Below are 21,895 nucleotides of genomic sequence, written 5' to 3' on the forward strand. Positions count from 1 at the left end.
GTATGCTAATTGACATGCTATCCCTCTTATTTCAGAGTATTGGCTTGCTAACAGTCTTTTATTCGCATTAAACACCGTGTACTCTTGAGAATGGACAGTGAGCGCTGATATTTATCACTTAATGTGAAATATGCAGTGTCTTTAATACTGAATGTGCAACACGGACTCTCTGGATCTTTCTGCCATTAATTCCTCCACTTGGTTTCCAGGTGCAAACATCTCAGGTATCTAAACAAATATCTCAACATCTACTTCGTGGATCTGCATGAATGGTGCCAACTTCCTGAACAGATCAGGACGACGGCAGGCCTTTGATCAAAGTGGATCACAAAGGCCACAGCTCAAATCACAGTGACGTAACTACTCCTTTCAGTATGGCCCCGCCCTCAACACGTCTCTAATTAACGGGGAGAACTTAACTAGTGTCTGTCTTCCTTTAATGTTCCTGTTTGTTAGGTTAATCATAGTAATTTGTATTAGATTTAACTATATAGCCTGTGTTGTGTTTCTTCCGGCTAATCTTTTCCATGTTGCACGGGTCAAACTCCCAAATGGGCGCGCGCCTCCGTCGGCCCTCCTCTTCTTCCGCGCGCGCTTCCCGCCCCCCGCTACTTGGCTCGCGCTTCCTTTTAAAGTAACCCGACCCAGGATGTCACCCCCCCACTCGGCCCGAGGACGGGACACGGTGAGGAGCTGCTGAGTCTCGCATTCTACCTCCCGCTCTCTCGTAGTCGCCCCCCCCCCCCCGCTGTCCTTGTTGTTTAGTTGCCTTGTTATTACTACTATTAGCCCGCTTACACCGTTATATTCAGACATGTATCGCTATTTCGGTGAGCTGCTGAGCCGCTCCGTCGGCGGCGCCCTGGCCTCGGGGTGCGTTGACTCAGCTCTCCCGGCGTCTTCCTCCCTGATGCGGGTGCGCCGCTACGCCGATGCGGCAGACGAGCCCGACGACCCCAACTTCTTCAGGATGGTCGAGGGCTTTTTCGACCGCGGGGTCGCCATCGTCGAGGACAAGCTGGTGGAGGACATCAAGAACAGGGAGTCCCCCGAGCAGAAGAGGAACCGTGTGCGGGGCATCCTGCGTATCATCAAGCCCTGCAATCACGTCCTGAGCTTGGCTTTCCCAATAAAGAAGGATAACGGGGAGTGGGAAGTGGTGGAGGGGTACCGCGCCCAGCACAGCCAGCACAGGACGCCCTGCAAGGGAGGTAAGAAACGAGCCAACCTTCCCCGACTGGCCGCTGCGGCAGCTAGCTTTAGCTCGCTACTTAGCATCGGCTAGCGGTATCGTTAGCTTATAATAAAAAGCTGTCAACAGCTGCTAGGCTACTGTACCACTACACATGTATACACAGTGCTATTATTAGCTTAGCATTGGGCTAACAGCACCCATTCTAGTGAATGCAGACATATTCTTGGAAGGTGTATGGCTGATAAATACATACACGTGTCGTATAGGAGAAATAATAAGTAGGATTAAATTGCATGGATGAACTTTTTATCACATTTTGTTAATTTCACAGTCGAGCGATTTTATTTTAAACTGGTGTTTTACATCCTTTATGAAAAAGTCTGGAGTACATTAACACCCCTGACTGTGTTCAGATCAAAGTGCAGAGGCTGTTTGAGTTTCTGTGGCACACACACACACACACACACACACACACACACACACACACCATCCAATGCTGAGCATCATCATATTTTTATTTAACCTAAATAAAACTCACCAGCTTCTGTTTCATTTGCAGAACTACCAACGTCCTTCTCCTTCCGATGCAGAAGGACAGTAAATCTGTGCGGTACTTCATGTGACTCTGGTCATAGTGAAACTAGAAGTAAAACATGTGCAATAAGTGCAGAGACACAGAGGGACCATAATGTAGAAACAAATGGTGCAGTTCACAAACTTTTAAAAGTTATTTAGGACTATCCTACTTACAACAATGTAATAAACCTCAGACTGAAGTACATATATTGAGTACATGGACCCAGTGATTAAAACCAAACTGGCTGTTTTGAAAGCCCGATCCGTGAGAAATCAAAATGTCTGGCAGCTTTTAAGCTGAAGCTCCGTCGTGTTGCAGGAGCCCCACAAAGACGAGCCTCTCATTTCAGAGGAATGTGTTTATGTGTGTGTTTTGGCTCTTGTTGCTATGGTGAGAGCTTTTTTTCCAGTGGATAAAAAAATGGGTCTGGATTTCATTACGTCGGTGGGTCTTCTGTCGGGCCGGGAATCCGCTGATCTTTGCACAGATGGAAATAAAACGTGGCGGGGAGCTTTTTGTGTTTAGAGGTCAGACTGTAATAAGACATTTACGTTGAGGCGTCATGAAGAGGCGCAGAAAGATGACCTCATCATAGGTGGCTTTTAGCCACCCACATGCTGCTTGTGTCCCCCGAAAGCAACCTGCCTTCCCCCTCTTTGTGCTCTTTGCCCTTGGCTGCTCTGCCGCCAGCTCCAGAGGGGCTATATTTGGAACTTCCTGTTGCGGGCAGGGCGAAGGCATCAACTCGGGCAGCCTCGTACGATCTCGCGAGACGCCAGGGAGACGATCACCAGCAGCTGCTGCAGCGACAGTTGGACCGGAACCACAGACCTGTGGGAGGTTCTCATGGGCCGGTTTTTAAATTACGCAGGTTCCAGTCTGGTCTTTGACAGAACCTCCCACCTACTGAAGGTTCCTGTTGTTGGAACACTTGAAGGGTAATCCCAGTGTTTCTAAACCTCCACCCGTTTTAAAAAGAAACGAAATTGGCATCTAAAAATTGGTTGAGACGGAACCGTAAAAAAAAGATAATTCTTATTAAAGAGAAAATACTTTAATCCACAAGAGAAACCTTCATATTTATGCAAAATATGTGCAAACGTGGCCTCTAATGTCTAATTATATAGCTATGAGTAGAGAAACGGCACACCAGGTAGAAACCGTGGAGCTGTGTGTGTCTCCCGGAAGAATCCGTCGTCTGTGTGTGTGTGTGCGTCTGTGTGTGTGTGTGTGTGTGTGGCGGTGCACTGAGGTGTCTCCCGTGTTTCCTCTCAGGTATCCGCTACAGCCCCGACGTGTCGGTGGACGAGGTCAAAGCTCTGGCGTCTCTGATGACCTACAAGTGTGCTGTTGTTGGTCAGTATTTACATGTTTGGGGTCATTCATCTACCTTGTACTTGTACTTGTACCTTGTACTTGTACCTTGACTCTACTTTTAACTGCAACGCTCCCACGGAAGCGTTAAACATCCATATTTTGCTTCTGGTGCTTTTCTCCTCCAGATGTGCCGTTTGGAGGAGCCAAAGCCGGAGTGAAGATCAACCCCAAGAATTACTCTGTACGGGTCCCGCCCTGGATTCTCTCTTTGCTGTGTGGCCGAAGGCTAAACTGCTTCTCTGTGTCAGGATAACGAGCTGGAGAAGATCACCAGGAGGTTCACCATCGAGCTGGCCAAGAAGGGCTTCATTGGTGAGTCTCTGAAACTGCTTCCACCCAGAGGAGCAAACATTCCTTCACAAAGGGTTGTTTGTTCAGGCTCCGGGGAGGGGGGGGGGGGGGGGTTGGGTGTGTCTGTCTCCTCAGAAAATGCCTCAAAATAATTTCAGTGGAACGGAAACTGGAAGATTAGATTAAAAAAAAAAGAATCTTGTTGGACCTGATATTTAAAGGGTTAACGCTGCTTCGCTTCACTTCCCTTTCGTCTCTTCCTGGCCAGGACCCGGCATCGACGTCCCGGCTCCTGACATGAGCACAGGGGAGAGGGAAATGTCCTGGATTGCCGACACGTACGCTAACACCATCGCGCAACACCGTGAGTTTTGGACGTGCACGACTCCGCTGGGAATATCAAGGCCGAGTGAAAGAGGAACGAACGAGTCACGCGAGCTGCCGTTTCCTGCCGTTTCCTGTCATTTCCTGCCGTTTCCTGCCGCTCCCGTCCGGGACGACCACCGCTTTCCCTGCTCTCTCTCAAAACGCTGCTTTCCACCCCTCAGGGTTGTGTGTTCTAGTTATCAATTAACGTTAACCCCGTCAGAACCTGCCAAACGGGCTGAGTCTGGCCACAGATGTAAAACATTTACTCGCGTGTGCGTGTGTGTGTGTGTGTGTGTGTGTGTGTGTGTGTGTGTGTGTGTGTTTAACCCCGCGCTCGCGTTCATCTTTTCTGACGTCTGTTTTGCTCTGACTAGTCACGTGGCTACTTCTGTTCGGATTAGCTCTCGCATGACTGTGATTTAGAACCATCTTGAGGTCGAGTTCAAAGGTCAAGGTCACCAACCGACAGCAAAAAAAAAGTCCCACCGCAAACGGCCCGAAGTTAAACGGAACGTTTCTCGGTGATAAAGAGGATGGTGTAGAATAAACATCCATTGAAACGCCACCGCCTGTGATTGGATCTCGTCCCGAAGCTGGGCTGGGATCAGCGTCTTCTCTTTGTCTCCGTGCAGGACATCAACGCTCACGCCTGCGTGACGGGGAAGCCCATCAGCCAGGGAGGAATCCACGGACGCATCTCGGCCACCGGGCGCGGCGTTTTCCACGGCATCGAGAACTTCGTCAACGAGGCTTCCTACATGAGCGTGCTGGGCCTGACGCCGGGCTTGCAGGACAAGACCTTCGTCGTCCAGGTACGCGCGCACGCATGCGCACACGCACACGCACACGCACACGCACACGCACGCCTCCTTCAACCTGTCGGAGATCAGTTCATTGTTGTGGGACACACACACACACACACGACGAGGACATCCGCCGCTGCGTTCCTGGAATGCTATCCAGAATAAATCGACGGCGGTAACGGCGCTTCGACAAATATGTCCGTCTCTCCGTCCGTCAGGAAGGAAGGAAGGAAGGCGGCTCGGCTGAAGATCTGCTCGAGCCGCTTCTCGCTTGTTGCGTAGATAACGAGGAGCGCTTGTTCGTGGCGTGTTTGTGTCAGAGAGAAGGAGCCGTGACTGGTCAGAAAGCGTGTGTGTGTGTGTGTGTGTGTGTGTGTGTGTGTGTGTGTGTGTGTGTGTGTGTGTGTGTGTGTGTGTGCGTGTGTGGAAGGATTATCTCCAACTGAGATGAGATTTTCTTGGAGATTCATCAGTGAGAGCAGATTTCTGTTAAGATGCTATAACTAAAGTAAATCTGAGTAATCCGGACCGACGGGACGGCGGATCTGGATTTATTTCTATATTATTTAACGAGGCTGCAGATTGAAATCAGAAACACGACGATGCCGGTTTGTCTATTCCACAACAATTTAATGGCTCCTGTCTGATGCCTCATTTACAGTAAATGATGACGTCATGACTCAACCGGCCACACGGGGGCACCAGACTGCTGCTTCGGATATAGTTCCTGTCTCTTTTATGAAGCGAGCGTCGTGTGGAGGCCCCCCCCCCCCCTCGTTTAATACTTTTTACCTCGCGGTGTCGTTCCTCAGGGCTTCGGTAACGTCGGCCTCCACTCCATGAGGTACCTGCACAGGTTCGGGGCCAAGTGCGTGGGCGTGGGCGAGATCGACGGCGCCATCTACAACCCGGACGGCATTGACCCCAAACAGCTGGAGGACTACAAACTGGTACCAGCCCCACCCCCTGATTTACCTTTCTTCCCGTTTTAGCGACCTCCTAATGTCCCTCCCCCCCCCCCCCGTAGACCAACGGCAGCATCGTGGGCTTCCCGGGAGCTAAACCCTACGAGGGGAGCATCCTGGAAGCCGACTGCCACGTGCTGATCCCCGCCGCCGGGGAGAAGCAGCTGACGCGCGACAACGCCCCCAGAATCAAGGCCAAGGTCGTCCACGTCGGAACACGGAAACGACCGAGAGCGAATTCTGCCTCGCGGCGGCGTGAGAGAGTGCGTTTTTGTCTCTTCAGATCATCGCCGAGGGCGCCAACGGCCCCACCACCCCGAGCGCCGACAAGATCTTCCTGGAGAACAAGGTCATGGTCATCCCGGTAAGAAGCGGCGCCGGGGATTAGATCGGGTTTGCAGAAGCGATATTTAGAGAACGTGGCGTTGATGATCTGGGCGCCGGCCCTGCAGGACATGTACCTGAACGCCGGCGGCGTCACCGTCTCTTATTTCGAGTGGCTGAAGAACCTCAACCACGTCAGCTACGGAAGGCTGACCTTCAAGTACGAGCGGGACTCCAACTACCACCTGCTCAGTGAGTAGACTCCTCCCACACGGCCTCCGGAACGTGAGCGGCGTCCAACGCGTGTGTGTGTGTGCGTGTGTGTGTGTGTGCGTGTGCGTGCCCCCCCCCCCCTCTCTTTCCTCTTTCAGTGTCCGTGCAGGAAAGCCTGGAAAGGAAGTTCGGCAAGCAGGGAGGTCCCATCCCGGTCGTTCCGACCGCCGACTTCCAGGCCAGAGTGGCGGTGAGTCAAACCTCCAGCGCCCCCCACTGGTCTTTAAATGCACCGCGTCCCGTGAGAGACGGATGTCCTCTTCCTTTGCAGGGAGCCTCTGAGAAGGACATCGTCCACTCCGGGCTGGCTTACACCATGGAGCGATCTGCCCGGGTAAGGGGTCCACGGGACCCTCCTCCTCTTCCTCTTCCTCCTCCTTCCTGTGAAGGCTGGTTTTTAACCGTCTCCTCTGCCCCTCCAGCAAATCATGCGTACAGCCAGCAAGTACAACCTGGGACTGGACCTGCGGACGGCGGCCTACGTCAACGCCATCGAGAAGGTGTTCAAAGTCTACAACGAGGCCGGGCTCACCTTCACATGAACGGCCACGCCCCCCTCGCCCCCCCACCTCCCCTCGCCCCCCCAGCTTTCAGAATATATCACCGTTTACTGCTGCTCGTATTTATCCTGCCATCGTACCAATAATTCTGTGTCTTTCAAAATGTTTCTCTTTTTGTTTTTGATGATTCTGTTGAGGAATAAGATGGGGTTTTATTTTGGGGGGGGGGACACATGACCATGTTTGGAACACCCTTCCTGCGGATGCCTTAAAGAGGTCTGCTCTTAAAGAGACGACCAGCTTCGCGTTAAAAGGGATTTAGATCAGATTTCAGGTGAATAAAAGAGATTATAGAATCCATTTAGCTCCACTTCCTGTGTCTGGGTTTAAAGGCGAGTCGTGACGTTTACCCTTTTTCCACAGATGCCCCCCCCCTCCCCCCGTTGCGTCCTCATTATATGCCAAACTGCTTCTCCTCGGTTTACTCTGTTTAAAGCGTCCAGTTCCTCAACATTGGAATTTATGTTGGAGATGTATTTTTATTTGATTCTCTTTTTTTTTTTTTTTTTTAACCAATAAAATATCCATGAGAACATGAAACTGTTTCATCTGTTTTTGTTGTTGTTGTCGTCATAATGAGGTAAGAAACGTCTTTCTCGTCCGGCCCGGAACGTGAGCTCCAATAAATCCTGGACACGGTCGCTGGATTTCAACAGAACCTTTTTAATTTCACTGGTATAATTTATAAAATCAGCGAGTCTGCTTCGATGGCAACGTAAACATGGTGTGTGTGCACGTGTGCGTGCGTGCGTGTGTGTGTGTGCGTCAGATTGCTCGATAAGGCAACGTGCTGTCATCCGGTTCCCATTGGCCTCGAAGTAAAAACAACGGCTAGAGACACAAACACACACTTGATACACGCGCGCACACACACGCGCGGATACACACACACTGATACAGGAGACGTCACATCGGCAGGGAGGAAAATGGGACGCTCTGATAGGCCGAGACAAGTTGATGGGCAGGACAGCCGGGGTTCAAACTGGTGAGGAATAAAAATCTTAACAACTACATATCCCACAATTCAAGCTGCGCACAGCGACACAGAAAGCCCCGCCCTCCCGCTCAACCCTCACCCAACCTCCTGGCATGCGAACCACAAAGACTACAAAGCGACGACGTGAAAACAACACGTGACCGTCAGCACGTGGCCACATTCAGCTGGTTTGAACCCGATGCAGCGCGTGCATGATGCGTTACAACGTCACGTTTCTCATGTTACGTCATTTGAACTTTAAACGTATCTACTGTTCCCATTTCCCCCAAATCGTTTATATTTTAGCTCTATTTTATTTTTATTGAACTACAAGTTAAATCAGCGACGACTCGGGGCAACTTCTTTAATTAAACGCACCTGTGATTCTCTCTAAGCCCCTCCCCCCCACGCACACACACCGATATTAGGTCTAATTAGCTGCGACACGTCATCCGACACACCTGTTCGTGCGGTCTGTTTGATCTTACGGACTACTGCGCACCTATCAGAACGCCATTTGTCCTCCACGCGCTTCTTCTCTCATCCGGGTTATTTTCACGCCAGCTCACAGACAACAGCTCGGACCCTCTGATTGGCTGATCCACACACACCTACGCAGCCTTTTGCGGTATGCAGTGTGTGTGTGTGTCAAATGAAAGTGTGTCTGTTGTGAGGGCGTTTGTGTGACATTTCTCTGTGGGGTGAAAGGCGTGCGTGCGTGCGTGCGTGCGTGTGTGTGGGGTGGGGGTTGTTTAAGGGGGGTTAACACCGGGATTTACATAAGGACGGCACGAACACACAGGTGAGGCGAGGCAAGTGGGGAGGGCAGTGAAGGAAAAGCTACAGGTTGCAAAAAGTTAGAGGCGAGGAGAAGTGGGGGGCGGGGCCACAGAGCTTGGGGGGGGGGGGGGTCTGAGGTGCAGCAGGAGGAAGAGTCTGTTTTTGTTGGTTTTGGTTCTGTAAAGTTACAAAAAAATACGTCGAACATCTGGAGTCTGCAGCGAGGCGAGGGGAGCGAGGGGCCGCCGGAGAGCGTGGCGGTGGGGGGGGGTCCCGATGACGACTAGTACCCCTGTAGGGAAGACGGAGAGGAGAAACACGTCAGGCACCAAAGAAGAAGAAGCTCCTTGGATGTTCAGGAGATGTAATATCCTGATCAATCATAGGCCAGGATTGATTGTTGATATCGTTTATTTTAATCTGCTCTATTCTGACGGGATTATTCACCTGTCAGAATAGAGCAGGTGCGTCCCTCCCCCGCTCCGGTTTCCCACCAATAATGATCCCCCAACGCTCGGACCCTTAATGGCGTCCGTTTACGCAAACGAATCGGTTCTTACCTCTCCGCCTTCCCCGCCCTGCTCCATTCCTCCATATTCTCCCTGCGGAGGGGGGGGGGCAACAATAATATCGATTAGAAATGGCGTGAATTTGTCTGAGAGGATCAGATGAAGGTTAGGTTAGGTTGGGTTGGGGGGGGGGGGGGGACTGAAGCGCAGAGACGACGGCGATCATGCTGAGTCATCCCTCGTCATCGTGCTCTACACGTTAGTGGGGTTAGCTGGCCCGTTAGCCGGCCCGTTAGCCGGGCCGTTAGCCGGGCCGTTAGCGCACGAGCTTAATCTGGTGCATAGCGTGAATACATTGATCATCTTATCTGACATGCTGGAGATGGGGCTGAGGGCTCGTATGTAATCTGACACCGTGGGCTAATGAGGTAAATGTCTAATAAAGATCACCTCTAAACAACAATCCTGCAGGCAAAGACGGATTAGCTGCAGGATTGGGATTAGGATGCAAAGGCGGCGCTAAAGTGTCATTAACTTGGGTGTAGACGGCATGCGGAGCATCCCCTCCCCAGCGTGACCTATGACCCCCCCCCCACCCACACCGCTCTGTCCTTCAGGCACCTCGTATACAGGCTCCTCCTAAAGCACAGGTGAGACAGACGACACAAAACGAGCACAGGTAAGCACAGACACACACGAAAGACACGCACACACAAGATGTGCGTAAAGACGCCGAAGCTGGATCCAGCCACCCCGAGGGAACTCCTCCCACTGGCACCGTTAACCTGCTGAGCTCACCTGGCTGACCACCCCGGTCGACGCGGCGATGTTCTCCACCCCCTCCACGGTCAACTGTGACACTTCGTTGGCCCCGGTAACCACCGTCTCGCCGACAATGTTGGCCTGGTCCACGGTCCTGTTGGCCACTGAGATGCAGAGCGGGGATGGTTAATACAGTCAGAGGCTGCGTGCACGCCCCCTTGTGGTGGCTGTGAGTAAAAACCACTCCGATCGGTTCTATTCCGAACTGGGATGGAACTCGGAACGCTGGAAATCGCTGCGGCGGGTTTTCTTACCGGTGTTCACCGATGACACGACGCCCTCCTTCGTCTTGTTGCCTGAGGGTCAAACGCAGATTATAATCCGATCAATGTAGTTTCCAGCATTCACGGGAAGGAAAAGGACACGCATCCGGGAGATGAAAGGCGGGAACCGCGATGGAATCCCGACGATGCGGACGTTCCCGTCTTCTCTCCATCTCTCCCTCACGCTCCCTGCGCTGCATGAGCCACGTGCACGAGTCCGGAGCGGCACTGCAGAGCCAGACGCCCCCCCCCCGCAGAGGCAGGCCGGTGTCACTGGATACCCTGAGCACCGTGCTGATGGAACTATTGATTTCATTTTAAATATACCTTATTGATCAAGATGTGGGCGGATTCTATTCCATGCGTGCATGAACAGGCAGAAGGAACCGATAATCGATGAATGCCCCCCCCCCCCGCCCCCCAAGACTATGAGGACGGTTCTGTCCCTCCTCCTTCAATCTGCATGTTTATTTCTTTCTCTCTTTCTCTTCTTACTCTCATCCCTCCATCTCTCCCATCACCACTCTTCCTCGTCCTCTTCCTCTTCCTCTTCCTCTTCCTCTTCCTGTCCCTCTATCTGTTCATTCAGGAGTCCAGAAACGTCCTTTCTCTGTCCCTCCCCACGCATCCCTCCATCTTTGAGTGCCGTCGGTGGAGGTTGTTTTAAGAGGGGGGGGGGGGGCTAGTCATCAAAGCAGCAGACACTGCTTCTCCCCCCCCCCCCCCCCCACACACACACACACACACACCAAGATCATCCTCATCATCTCCACCTCCGCCATCATCAAGATTCTGAAGCCGCTGCGTGACGGTCAGCGGGAAAGGAGCCATGAAGAAGACTTCCCAACTCCTCTTCACCCCCCTGCTCCTCCTCCTGCTCCTTCTCCTCCACCCCGCCCCTCCTTTCTCCTGTGGCCTAAAAGCCTCGGTTTAACCTTGAGGAGTGACGCATCGCATTGGCCTACGGAGAAGCGCAGGAAGCGGCGGCGTGATGAGGAAGCGTCTCTAAAAACGACACCATTTGGATTTCATTTTGCCGTCTTCTCGCCCCCCCCCCCCCCCATCTTTGATTTTCCTTCGATTATCCGGGGACGCACTTCAAACATGGCGGCAGGCCCCAATGTGGGTCAGCTCCCCTCCTGAATGAACAAACCGAGGGACGTGAAGGAGGACGTCCCAATCCGCTTCTCCTTTCTTCTCCCCCTCTCTTCCAGCTACAACTTCTCCCACCTCCTCCATCACGCCCCCCCCCCCCCCCCCACCCTCTGCCCTGCACCAGTCCTGCAGCATCATCCCTCCTCTGCTAATTTAATCACATTCATTCTTCCCTTCCACATCATCCGCCCTCTGTTGTGTCCTATACGTGGACGCCCTCGGGACCCCACCTCAAACGTATGATGCCCCCCCCCCCCCCCCCCTTGAACGTACCTTAAGACGAGATGTGCTACCTACCTACATACATCACCCCTTCCTTGGTTTTGGCTGCCGCCTCCTCCATTCCGGCTTTGGTCTTTTCCGCGGCGGCCACCACCCCCTCCTTGGCCATGGAGAACCCCTTCATCAGTGCATCCATTTTGGGGCGACGAGACGGCTGGGCTCCCCTGCTCCAAACGGGCCTGGCTGGTGCTGACGGTGAGCGTGCAGAAGAGACGCCGTGCAATGTCGGAGTGTGTGTGTGTGTGTGTGTGTATTATGGCTCCTCCTCCCTTTAGCGCTTCATCAGAGGACTGGGAGGACCACACGGCAGGGCTTCAGCACGCAGACTGAGATGGAGAGAAGAGGAGGAGGAGGAGGAGGAGGAGGAGGGATGACTGGATGCTGCAGCATTTCCAATCCGCCCCTCCACCCAACATCCACCTCTCTCCTCCAGCTGGCTGTTGGTGTGTTTGGATTGGTCTGTTGCTATGGTCACACCTTTTCTTTTTTTTTTTTTTTTTAGATGCTGAGCTTGTGAGTGCCGTTACGTAACGAGACGAGCCTCGGCGTCTGACCGTCATAAGCCCGGTGACGTTCAGCCGTTAAATCTCGCGTCCCGCAGCGTTCTGAGCGTTGTTCAGAAAGCAAGCAGCGATTTCTGCACGTCACTTTAAAAAAAAAAAAATGCTTTGTCATCACATCCTGAATCAGCCGGACCCCCTCCCTTCGTCCTATTTCTCTCAGCCCTGCCGACTCGGCAGCATTTGAGAGGATATAGTTTTAATATAGCTGCAGCTCCAGTTTCTGTTTTATTTTTAGCTGAACACGAGGCCAGCGGAGAAAATAAGCTGCAGCATGTATTTTTTTTTTTTTTGCATTTAGCTCATAAACGTGACAAAAGAAAGGGCGGGGCAGTGATGTATTTGGAACGCCTCTCTTTGTGTTTGATCTTAAATTAAAATGAGAACATCTCGTCTCTCAGAATCTCCCCGCCCTCTGGTGGCGGAAACAGGCATGACATCATGACGCAGCGTTCCAGCCACAAATTACAGGTTTAAAAATCATCCTTGAGTGTATTTTTGGGTCAAGTGCAAAACCCTTTTTCTGCCAATAGAGTTTCAGTATTAAAGACATTAGTGTTTAAATCTGAAGTCAAATCTGTGTCGGGTAAAATATCCAGGAAGTCAAACGGCACCAGACTTGACTCGCCATTTCTGTGACTCATAGCTGCACTGATCAATATTTCATATCAGCAGAGGGCTGTCTGCAGTTAATCTTAGCTCGACTGCTCTTTGCTCAGCATCACAGTTTTACAACACTTCACTCAGCCATGTGGTTTTAGTAAAACATTTATTCACATTGATATCGGTACATTTTGAGTGCATTTTTTTTACATGGTGTACTCGTGCGTGTCGGTGAATCCCCGTGTTTGCGTGTCATCTCACAAGCGTGCTAATAGTGTTAAAATCTCAACGCTCGCGTTACGTACTAAAAGAAACATCAGTTCTGCATTTTCACTTTGAATATTTAATATGTTTTGTACAATTTCCCTTCTTCTTAAGGGAGACGGGACACAAGGAAAGAAAGAAAACCCTAAATGTCTCAGCAGCAGGCGGGTACATCAGACAGTTAATATCAAGCTAATGCTAACATAGCATTCTCACGCTAACAGGTAATGTCTCACATTGTACTAATCTAAGCTACAACACTATCTCACATTCCTTGAGGAGTTGCGTCCTCCCCCCTGCTCCTTTCCCCCCCCCTCCTTAATTCACCCCCTCTTTCTGTCAACGCCTGTGTTTTTGTCCATGTCCTCCCTCTCCGTGTCCTCCCTCTCCGTGTCCTCCCTCTCCGTGTCCTCTGCGGCTGCTCTTTACTCCTGGACGTTGAGGATCTGTGCAGACAGTCCGTGATGCCAGTTCTTCAGCTTGGCGAAGCGAGGCCCCCTCACCTCCGACTCAAACTTCTCCCTGATGGCGCGGGAGGCGGGAAAAGGCCGGACACTTTTACAAATCAAAACGCTCTGCGGCTAATTTAGCTTAGCTTTGCAGAAAGACTGGAACAGATAAGTCAAATGTGTTTGTGCTGACGCTCGATTAATTCTATACGAAACCAGGGAAGTGGTTTCTCCCCATTTCCTGGCTTTATGCTAAGCTAACCGGCACCAGGGACTGATCTTAACAGATGTTCTCCCCCATCTTACCTCGACTTCTGCAGGGCTTCCTCATCTGGATCTTGCACTGCATGGGCAGAAATGAACAAAAGGGTTCACCAAGGACCGGCTAATGAGGCGAAAAGCAGGAACGGGGGTCGCAACGGGAAGGGAATACTGACGGTACTCGGTGCCGGTGATGTGGGCCAGGATCCTGAAGCTCTTGGACTGCAGGTTGGCGGCGCGACGGGCCCACTCAGACATATTCAGGTTCGGATCTCCTGGCCTGATCACTGCCTGGTAAACCGGAGATGCACAGTCGACCACGGGATCCTTGACGGGCAGAGATCCGCTGCAGGGCAGAAGGTACGGTCATCAGGATGTAATCAGAGTACATTTACTAAAGTACTGTAATAACGTAGAGTTTGGAACACCTTCTGAAGCTTTGATTTGCTCCTGAAGTAAAATCGTGAGTTGGAATTACGTCGACTATCTTGAGGCGTTGCTTATAAATCGATAAATGCATTTGCGCTACGTCACACACGCTTTGTTAGCAATGCTTAGCCTTTTAATTAATATTAGGAAAGTGAGACAATCCTGATGGGACAGTTGCCTGGGATACTCGGAACATTCCCATGCTGTGACGTCTCACGGGTTCCCCCCGCTAACGTCCCCTCTAACGTCCCTCCTGGGTGACCTGATCAGTGGACATCCGCTCAGTATCGGGACGCTCCACAGATGTCAAAATTCATTTATGGATTCAGGTCCAGGTGGACACAGGTCCAACAGACTCGGTCCACCTGTGCTCAGCTCACCCATGTGGGACGTTAGCTCCAGGTATGAGGAGGCTAGTAGGGAAACTTTATTAGAGGAAACACTCCCACACTTTGGTCAAAGTACTTTAAGTACTTCCACAAACGTAGCCGAGTCCGAGACGGACCCGTGGTTAGTGAGTGTGTCCATCGTCCAGGGACGATCACGTTCAGCGATGCACAAGCTGCTATCGTGAGACTTGGGAGAGGAGCGTTGGGAGAGGAGCGTTGGGAGAGGAGCGCTGCTGTACTTACGCCAAGGGGGAGCCCGCCTCCTCACTGGGGTCACAACCGGGGCGGAGGAGGGACGGGAGGGGGAGGGAGGACGGGCGGAGGACAACACAGGTGCGGTTGGTTGGTTTGATGGGATGAGGAGAGGAAATTGGGTGAAAGGCAAGGAGCATTGAAGGACAGAGACGACGCGGAGAAGCCCCCGGGCGTAGTCGAGGTGTTCGGAATGTTTAGCATAAGGGCTAATTAGGTGTACAGCCAATCAGATTCAAGAGATTCGCTGGACTGTGTGACCTCACCTGTCGTGTCCCTTGGCCTGCGACTGGCCTGCGATGGCGTCCATGATGGCGTCCTGTGAGTACATGCTGATTGGCGTGTTGTACTGGGCGTGCACAATGGTGGCCTTTCCTCCCGGACCTTTGACCTCGATGGGCTTGTGGGTGGACAGGGCGGAGTCTTTCAGGGCGATGGGGTTGAAGCTGGGCGTGTACTCCACGCTGTCCGGGTGGAAGAGGAGCCGGTTTCGGGTGAACATGTCGGGGGGAGGAGAGGGGAATGAGTGTGTGTGATTGAATAGGATCTGCTCCGATGTCAAACAGCGAGGCTTAAGTCTAATTGACTAAATTCTCCTCCATGTTCTGCCTCCTGATTGGATGACAGAAAAGAAAGGGCCCAAACAAAAAAAAAAGCTGCAAAAAATACTGCATATTCAATTTTGAATGATTTATAAAAAATAATGCAAGTTGCACTGCCTCTACAGGCCACTAGATGGCGCACTGCGCCTGCGTGTATTACGCAGCACTGTCTATGACGTAAGGTTAGTATTTCACATGGTTTTGGGACACGCTGAGGGTTTGTACATCATGACGTCATCACTAGCATTAAAAATGAGAAGACACACACACAAGCGTAAAGATGCATTCATGGAATATCTTCTCTCATGCCTTTAAACGAAGGTCAACTGAGTTCTAATGAACTTCATGCACATTAAATAACGGAAGGTGCGGCGGCACTGACTTTGCAGCTGTGTTTGCGATAACCTGAAACAGACAGAGACAGAAAAGGAGGGACGAGGCGTCAACAACGCGTCCGAATGTGCTCGTAGGAGAGTTTCCTGCGCTGGAATCCACACGCACAGGTTGGAGGAGCAGCCGTCTGTCATCACCGGGATTTCTCCCAGCTTCCTCCGGGAGTGACTGACGGGAGCAGGAGCGTCTCCCACGCGGGACGTGGACGCATTTAGCACAGGACAGACACAAACACAACAACCTGACCCCCCCCCCCCCCCCCCCGCAGCCTTCCCCATGGATGAATCCCGGCTGGAGGTGGAAGCCGCCTCGCAAAGTGTTGGAGACGTCAGCAGGACGTTCAAGGGTTAAACCTGCTGTTCGTACGGCCTTCTGACTGCACCTGCTAGCGCAGTTTAGATTGGGAGTTGCTGGTTTCCTTCCGTCCTTGACTTCTTATCGTAGTTTAGACACACACACACATCCATGCACCCCTCCCTCCCCGGCCTCACATGCATTATAAGGAGGCGTGAACCCCCCCCCCCCAAAGGGTTATGGGGGTGGAGGTCTGGAGGTAGAGCACAAACGTAGGGATGTGATTAGAATCCCGAGAGGAGTCTCGGACAAATGATTATAAACTAAGCTACGCTGAACGAGCTGGCCGAATTGTTGAAGGTTCAAATGTATTTTTATTTTTTTTGTGGATACCCTGAGATCGTATTGGCCTTATCAGGGGGGAGCGGCCCACACTGTGCAGTCTCAAGGTGGGACTGAGAGACTGCCGGATCTGCGATTAGTGTCAAGGCCAAGCCGCCCACCGGTTGAGAGCTCGGAGAGATCAGACGGCACCAGAGTAACTTAGAGACGGAGAATCTGAGGAGGAGGGAGATCGAATTTAAATGACGTGTTCTCTGCTCGGCTGAGACTTTATTCGTCCCTCGCACAAAACGTCAAATCGTTTCTGTTCTGAGAACATTTAAGGCGACGTATTATCAGGGATTACAGGCATTCCAAGAACCCAAGAGTTCAGAGTTTTTATCAACAGTTCAGAGGATTTGTAAATATATATATATATATATATACAGTCTATATAATTAAAAAGGTAATAAATGCAGCGCGTTAACTTGGTGAGGGGGAATCAGGGTGATGGTACCTGAGCGGAATATTCTATGAGCGTGAACAGCAGCTGCTCTCTCTCGTGTGTGTGTGTGTGTGTGTGTGTGTGTGAGGGTGGCAGGTATGATTCTACCATCATCGTCCTGACACCTGACCCCCCCCCCCCCAGTGGCGGCTGCAGCTCGGCTCCAGAGGGGAAACGCATTAGCCAGGACGGATCCGTGGATGTGATTCGTCGGGACGAAGCAGATTGCGACCTTAAGTTACATCTGGAGGTATTCCGTGACGGAGGCGTCGCCCCCCTCAAACTCACGCCATCCCAGTGAGGGGGGGGGGGGGGGGGACACACACACTCCACCAGCTGCCTGATCTCTTACCTGGAGTCCAGCCAGGTATGTTTGTCCCTGCTGGACCTGAGCTCAGAGCGAAAGCCCGGCGAGGAAGACTATTGTTTGAACACTGAGCTCATCGTCAGCTGTTCGGCGGCGGCTGGTCTATCCAATAGCGCGGTGGCATGCCGTCATCGTAAGCCAATCATCTGGCTGCTCCTTTTAGATATGATTCTCTCTGTACCTATGTTCAGTCAACCTGCTGTCATCCAGCCCCCCCCCCCTAATCACCATCAGCCTTCACAAATTCACCAATGTCATTTCATCAGCTTCATCGGCCGTCGCCACCACCAGCGTCTGATGGGACCTTCTGGGGGGTTCGTTGTTTTGGGAGTATTCTCTCTGTCCATAAATACTGAGTCTCGTCTTTGCCTCTTCGTTCATTTCGTTGTTTGCTTCTTTGCTAAACTCTGACGTCACCACAAACCTCCCTGTGGGACGCCAGATTGCGGCAGGACTCGACCTGACGCCCGTTACCAAACCGATTTTACAGGCGTGCGTGCAAACTGGTGTAAGTGTTTGTTACTGCTGCTGTGGGGGCTGTTCTTACCTTCTGGTGGGGGATGATGGGCATGGGGGAGTCCATCCTTGGAGTTGCTGTGGGAAACAGTGCAGGACGTCTTGATCTGAAGATTGATATGATGATAAAAAAAAAAAGCTAAATGCGGCATTTTTTTTGGGTACTTTAACATCCTTTAAATTCCAACATTGTGCGAGAATAAGAAGTTCTTATGTGCTGCTCCCCGGGCGAGTCGCTCCGGTGGCCGGTTGCTTACTTCAGCATCGTGAGGGACAGTTTGTTGGTGGCGGATTTGATCTTGTTCTGGGCCTCCATGTGCGTCATCCCCTCGGTGCTGACCCCTTCGATGGCTGAGATGACGTCGCCTTGCGCCAGGCTGCCGCTCACCGCCTTGCTGCCTGGAGTTATCTATGTGTGGGGGGGGGGGGGGGGGGGGGGCAACGGAGAGGGAAGATGCAGGTACAAACGCACACACACGTTATAGATTATATGCTTCAGGATGCTGGATTAACTCTCTACTGCCTCCTAGCATTTCTTAGATTTTGCTTTTCGCTGCTGCAGACGTGCGCGGACCCGACACCTGAAGACGGTCTACACAGAATCGGGTCTTAGTTTACAGTGGGCTCGTTAAAGAGATTAAAAATAATCCACGCCGGTGGTTTCACTATGATTGACCCCTCTGAGCCCCCCCCCCCCCCCCCCCCCCCAACATCCACACAGCCACCCACCTGCTCCCGACACTCACACAGGACTTCCTCCATTATTATTTTCTATATTTTCATCAGCGCTGTTCAGCCCTGCTTGATTACTGTTATCCTGGCTCTGTGTGGCGTATGTCTGCCTCGCTGTAATCGCGCACACACACACACACACACACACACACACACGCTGTCTCGCATGTTTTCTTATGCATCAAACACTTCAAAAACAAGGGGACAGGAAACGGCTGCGAAGTCTTGATTCTGGGGAAATTGAATTTTAATGAAAGAGCAACAGTCGGGTTTTTGGAGCGATCTTCCACCGACATGTCGAGGAGCCAATCACCGGCCTGCAAATGGATTCTTCCATGTACGTTAGCATATTCCGCTAACGTTTCAAAAACAGCCGTACGTGACCCACGTCTCGCCGCCGCTGGAAATGTCCATCCAGCCATCCGTCTTCTTCCACTTATCCCGTGTTGGGTCAAGACATCCAGATGATCCTGAGGGATCCTGTACGTGATCCACACAGCGAGTTCTCGGCCTCCCGATAGTTTGTGCCCTGGAGGCCTCCTCGAATGACTCCTTTTGACCCAAAGGAGCAGCTCCCGCTGGAAATCGAAGTCTTTGTCGCTGAGGCTGACCTCGTCTTGTGAACTTGTGAAGACTCCTCGGCCCAGAACCGCTGGAATCCATTCACTGTTTCCCAGCAGGTCCTCAATCGAGGGTTCAAAAACGTGCTGGAGATCATGGCCTGATGCGAACAGAACCACATCATCAGCAGAGAGTAGAGACGCAATTCTGAGCTCCTCAATCTGGACCATGGCTTGGATCCAAATGTCACGAACATAAAACGACTGTACGCTCCTCAGAAGCATCCTGGAGGGAACCTCCACCCTGTCCTCTCTCTTTCTCTCTCCGTCCATCTTCATCCTCACCATGACATCATCATCATCACACAGCAGCTCCAAAAAGGTGAAACAGAAACTGACTGCAAGCGAAGAAGAATCCTCAATAGAGGTAAAACGAGATTCCCTTAGCATCTCCCCTCTCACATGGCCATCCCTCGTTCCATCCATCCATCATCCATCCATCATCCATCCATCCATCCACCTCTCCTCCGGTGCTATTTAAAGGGAAAGCTGTAAATACACTTCAATTTCATAATTTCCCCTTTAATTCCTTAACTTTTAGGACAAAAATAACCTGTAATAAAGGTTCAGGATTATTTAAGGCATTATTAAATATTAATTCATTCAAATTTGTTTTGTTTTGGTAAATCCTCTTGTAACAGAATGATCTAACAGTGAGGTGATTGTAAAAAATTTAATCTGGATACCGACGGCGTAAAAGTCAAAGAACGCAGCTGCACCTAAACTCCAGGAAAACTATTCCAGTCTTTCCACCGCCGCTCTATTCTGGAAAACTCTCTGGAGATTACCCCCCCCCCCCCCCCCATCCTCATCATGTACGGCAACATTACATAACCTCTGCTCACACACACATATCACACATGTACCGTGTGCACATCCACTGAATCAACATGCAACGCATCAAACAACCAGCGAGGAGGCGGTTGAAATACATTTACAGTCACATCTAGCCAGACGGGATGTTCACGCAGGAAACGGCGACTTTCACGCCAACGTTCGTCGCCGCGCTGCTGTTGATCATCGTGACGGTTCCTTACCCTGGAGATGGTGAGGGGCATGTTGAAGTCCTTCCCCCCCTGTAGTCTGAAGCCCCACGGAGCGGGGCCGTTCAGAGTCACTGTGTACGAACTCATCTTCGTTTTAAACGTCAACACTCCCCCCGGCTTACGAGTCCTCGTTCTGCTCGCCGTGCCCTCCGCCGTATTTTTTGCTGGCTGTCCTTTTCGTCCCGCCTGCAGCCTTCCCTTCCCTCGGCCTGGACTTCGGTACGTTCTCCCCCCCCCCCGTCTGTTCCCAGCTCTGAGGACGAACACCCCGGTGGTGGCGGTGGTGGTGGTGGATGGGTCGGGTGGGAACGCTGCTACAAATACAAAAGAGAGGGATGCACAGGAAGAGCCGGTAATGAGCAAAAACAGATTTGAGAAAGTCTGAAAGTCTCTTTTCGTGTAATATCAGATGGAGAAGCGTCTCTTGCCTGCAGAGTTGCTGAGGTTGAGGGACATACAGTCTAAGAATAGCCGGGGCGAGCAGAGACATAGGGGCCCTGACCCTTATAAGGCCTGAAACACGAAGCCCCAGAATGCTTCACTGCCGATTCACATGGCCGATATAGACCCCTCTTACCGCGACACATTCTCCCTCTCTCTTCCTCCCTCTCTTAGCGCTGTCGGCCCAAGCGGCTAACGCCTCATCATCTGTAATCACTCTGATGTCGGAAAAGGAAACGACAAATTACCCGGCGCCGAATCTCTGAGCTGAGCTGTTTGTGATGTGAAAGGAATCAATTAGCAGCTGTTAGCATCAAGTTAGCACACACACACACACACACACACACACACACCTGTTGCTGCTGTGTGTGTGTGTTGGTGTTACAATAAACACTTTAGATTTAAAGCTGAAAGAAAAAGAGGTGGTTGCTTATTTACTACCGTTAGCTTAGCTTAGCATGCAGCCTGGATCAATACTTTCCAAACGATAGATAAATAATAGACGAAAGTAAAAGACACGATCAAAACAATGAAAAAGACGAGTCAGAAAATAATTACTGTCTCAAAAAACAAAAACAAAACATGTACATGTAAATTGTAATTACTTGGTTCATTAAAAATAATGATGTATCAATTTAAATAAAGAAAGAAATGTTGATATTAATCAATTTTGGGATCCAGAGACTCCAGAACAGCCTTTTCTAACATTGTGTTGTAAACAGGCGAACTCCCGACTCCTGAGATTGCTGAGGCTCGAGAGACGGCGTTGGCGGAGGAGGCGTTCGCCATCCGAGTGCCGCGAGGAGTCCAGCGTCCAGGAAGGGAGCGACGGACGGTATTAGTAACACGGCGGACATCTGACTGATGCTCTTTGTCCTGCGTTGCCATGGCAACAGCAGATCGCGTCTTAGCTTTCGGTAAAGTAATCTTTTTTTTTTTCGAATAGAGAATAAGTTCATGCTTTTTGCTGGATATATTTGACATGAGATGGTAAATTGTTTTTCTGCTTCTTCTGCATATCAGAAATCATAAAATCAACTGATGACATACATAGAATAGATAAAAAATATTAAACTATATAGAGTTTCTAACATGCTTCCTGAAGGATGCACGTCGAAAAAGCCCAGGTGATGTTGAGAGGGAGACATTAATGGGCAGGAATGACCTTCAACTTCCTCCATTAAACATCCTTAAGAAACAAAACACACAAATTTGTGGAGTATTTTATGGCAAAATTTGATGCACAAACATTTAATGATAAATACTTTAGTAATTTAATGCGATCAAAAGTGCATTCGTAGCTTCACGTGTAGCTACTTGGAGCATCCGG

General features: G+C 51.1%; 3 protein-coding genes across 4 annotated transcripts; 1 reads left to right on the plus strand and 2 right to left on the minus strand.

Annotated features, from left to right (window-relative positions):
• Positions 1-814: 814 nt before the first annotated feature.
• Positions 815-7,265, plus strand: glud1b (glutamate dehydrogenase 1b). The gene is made up of 14 exons (XM_068754946.1): positions 815-1,211; positions 3,048-3,128; positions 3,275-3,330; positions 3,398-3,461; positions 3,709-3,796; positions 4,184-4,190; positions 4,442-4,621; positions 5,425-5,562; positions 5,640-5,777; positions 5,861-5,941; positions 6,030-6,153; positions 6,273-6,364; positions 6,446-6,508; positions 6,597-7,265. Exons 1-14 carry the CDS (start codon positions 815-817, stop codon positions 6,714-6,716), a joined length of 1,629 nt encoding a protein of 542 aa, XP_068611047.1. The 3' UTR covers positions 6,717-7,265.
• Positions 7,266-8,773: 1,508 nt separating this feature from the next.
• On the minus strand, positions 8,774-11,727 carry sncgb (synuclein, gamma b (breast cancer-specific protein 1)). Its single transcript, XM_068754819.1, has 6 exons — positions 11,537-11,727; positions 10,076-10,117; positions 9,798-9,925; positions 9,621-9,638; positions 9,051-9,092; positions 8,774-8,782 (listed from the first exon to the last, which is right to left on the minus strand). Exons 1-6 carry the CDS (start codon positions 11,655-11,657, stop codon positions 8,774-8,776), a joined length of 360 nt encoding a protein of 119 aa, XP_068610920.1. The 5' UTR covers positions 11,658-11,727.
• A 1,106-nt stretch (positions 11,728-12,833) lies between these two features.
• On the minus strand, positions 12,834-20,438 carry ldb3b (LIM domain binding 3b). Of its 2 annotated transcripts, XM_068754352.1 has the most exons (9): positions 20,116-20,438; positions 17,984-18,135; positions 17,758-17,833; positions 15,713-15,735; positions 14,995-15,192; positions 14,720-14,743; positions 13,835-14,004; positions 13,704-13,740; positions 12,834-13,470 (listed from the first exon to the last, which is right to left on the minus strand). In XM_068754352.1, the coding sequence occupies exons 1-9, from the start codon at positions 20,209-20,211 to the stop codon at positions 13,374-13,376; spliced, it is 873 nt and encodes a 290-aa protein (XP_068610453.1). In that variant the 5' UTR covers positions 20,212-20,438; the 3' UTR covers positions 12,834-13,373. The 2 variants fall into 2 exon arrangements, with proteins under 2 accessions (XP_068610453.1, XP_068610454.1); XM_068754353.1 differs by lacking the exon at positions 14,720-14,743.
• Positions 20,439-21,895: the final 1,457 nt, after the last annotated feature.

This window comes from Brachionichthys hirsutus, chromosome 21, assembly GCF_040956055.1.
Source record: "Brachionichthys hirsutus isolate HB-005 chromosome 21, CSIRO-AGI_Bhir_v1, whole genome shotgun sequence".
Lineage (NCBI taxonomy): Eukaryota > Metazoa > Chordata > Actinopteri > Lophiiformes > Brachionichthyidae > Brachionichthys > Brachionichthys hirsutus.

Bases quoted from the DNA above. Each gene is read 5' to 3' on its own strand.
- glud1b (XM_068754946.1), top strand. From the start codon at position 815: ATGTATCGCTATTTCGGTGAGCTGCTGAGCCGCTCCGTCGGCGGCGCC. The intron at 4,622-5,424 runs GTACGCGCGCAC...GTCGTTCCTCAG, and splicing joins ACAAGACCTTCGTCGTCCAG to GGCTTCGGTAACGTCGGCCT. The intron at 5,778-5,860 runs GTCGTCCACGTC...TTGTCTCTTCAG, and splicing joins CCCCCAGAATCAAGGCCAAG to ATCATCGCCGAGGGCGCCAA.
- sncgb (XM_068754819.1), bottom strand. From the start codon at position 11,657: ATGGATGCACTGATGAAGGGGTTCTCCATGGCCAAGGAGGGGGTGGTG. The intron at 10,118-11,536 runs GTAGGTAGCACA...TTTGACCCTCAG, and splicing joins GGAAGGGGTGATGTATGTAG to GCAACAAGACGAAGGAGGGC. The intron at 9,926-10,075 runs GTAAGAAAACCC...TCTGCATCTCAG, and splicing joins CGTGTCATCGGTGAACACCG to TGGCCAACAGGACCGTGGAC.
- ldb3b (XM_068754352.1), bottom strand. From the start codon at position 20,211: ATGAGTTCGTACACAGTGACTCTGAACGGCCCCGCTCCGTGGGGCTTC. The intron at 18,136-20,115 runs GTAAGGAACCGT...CCCCACACATAG, and splicing joins TGCCCCTCACCATCTCCAGG to ATAACTCCAGGCAGCAAGGC. The intron at 13,471-13,703 runs GTAAGATGGGGG...CCGCGCCATCAG, and splicing joins GAAGCCCTGCAGAAGTCGAG to GGAGAAGTTTGAGTCGGAGG.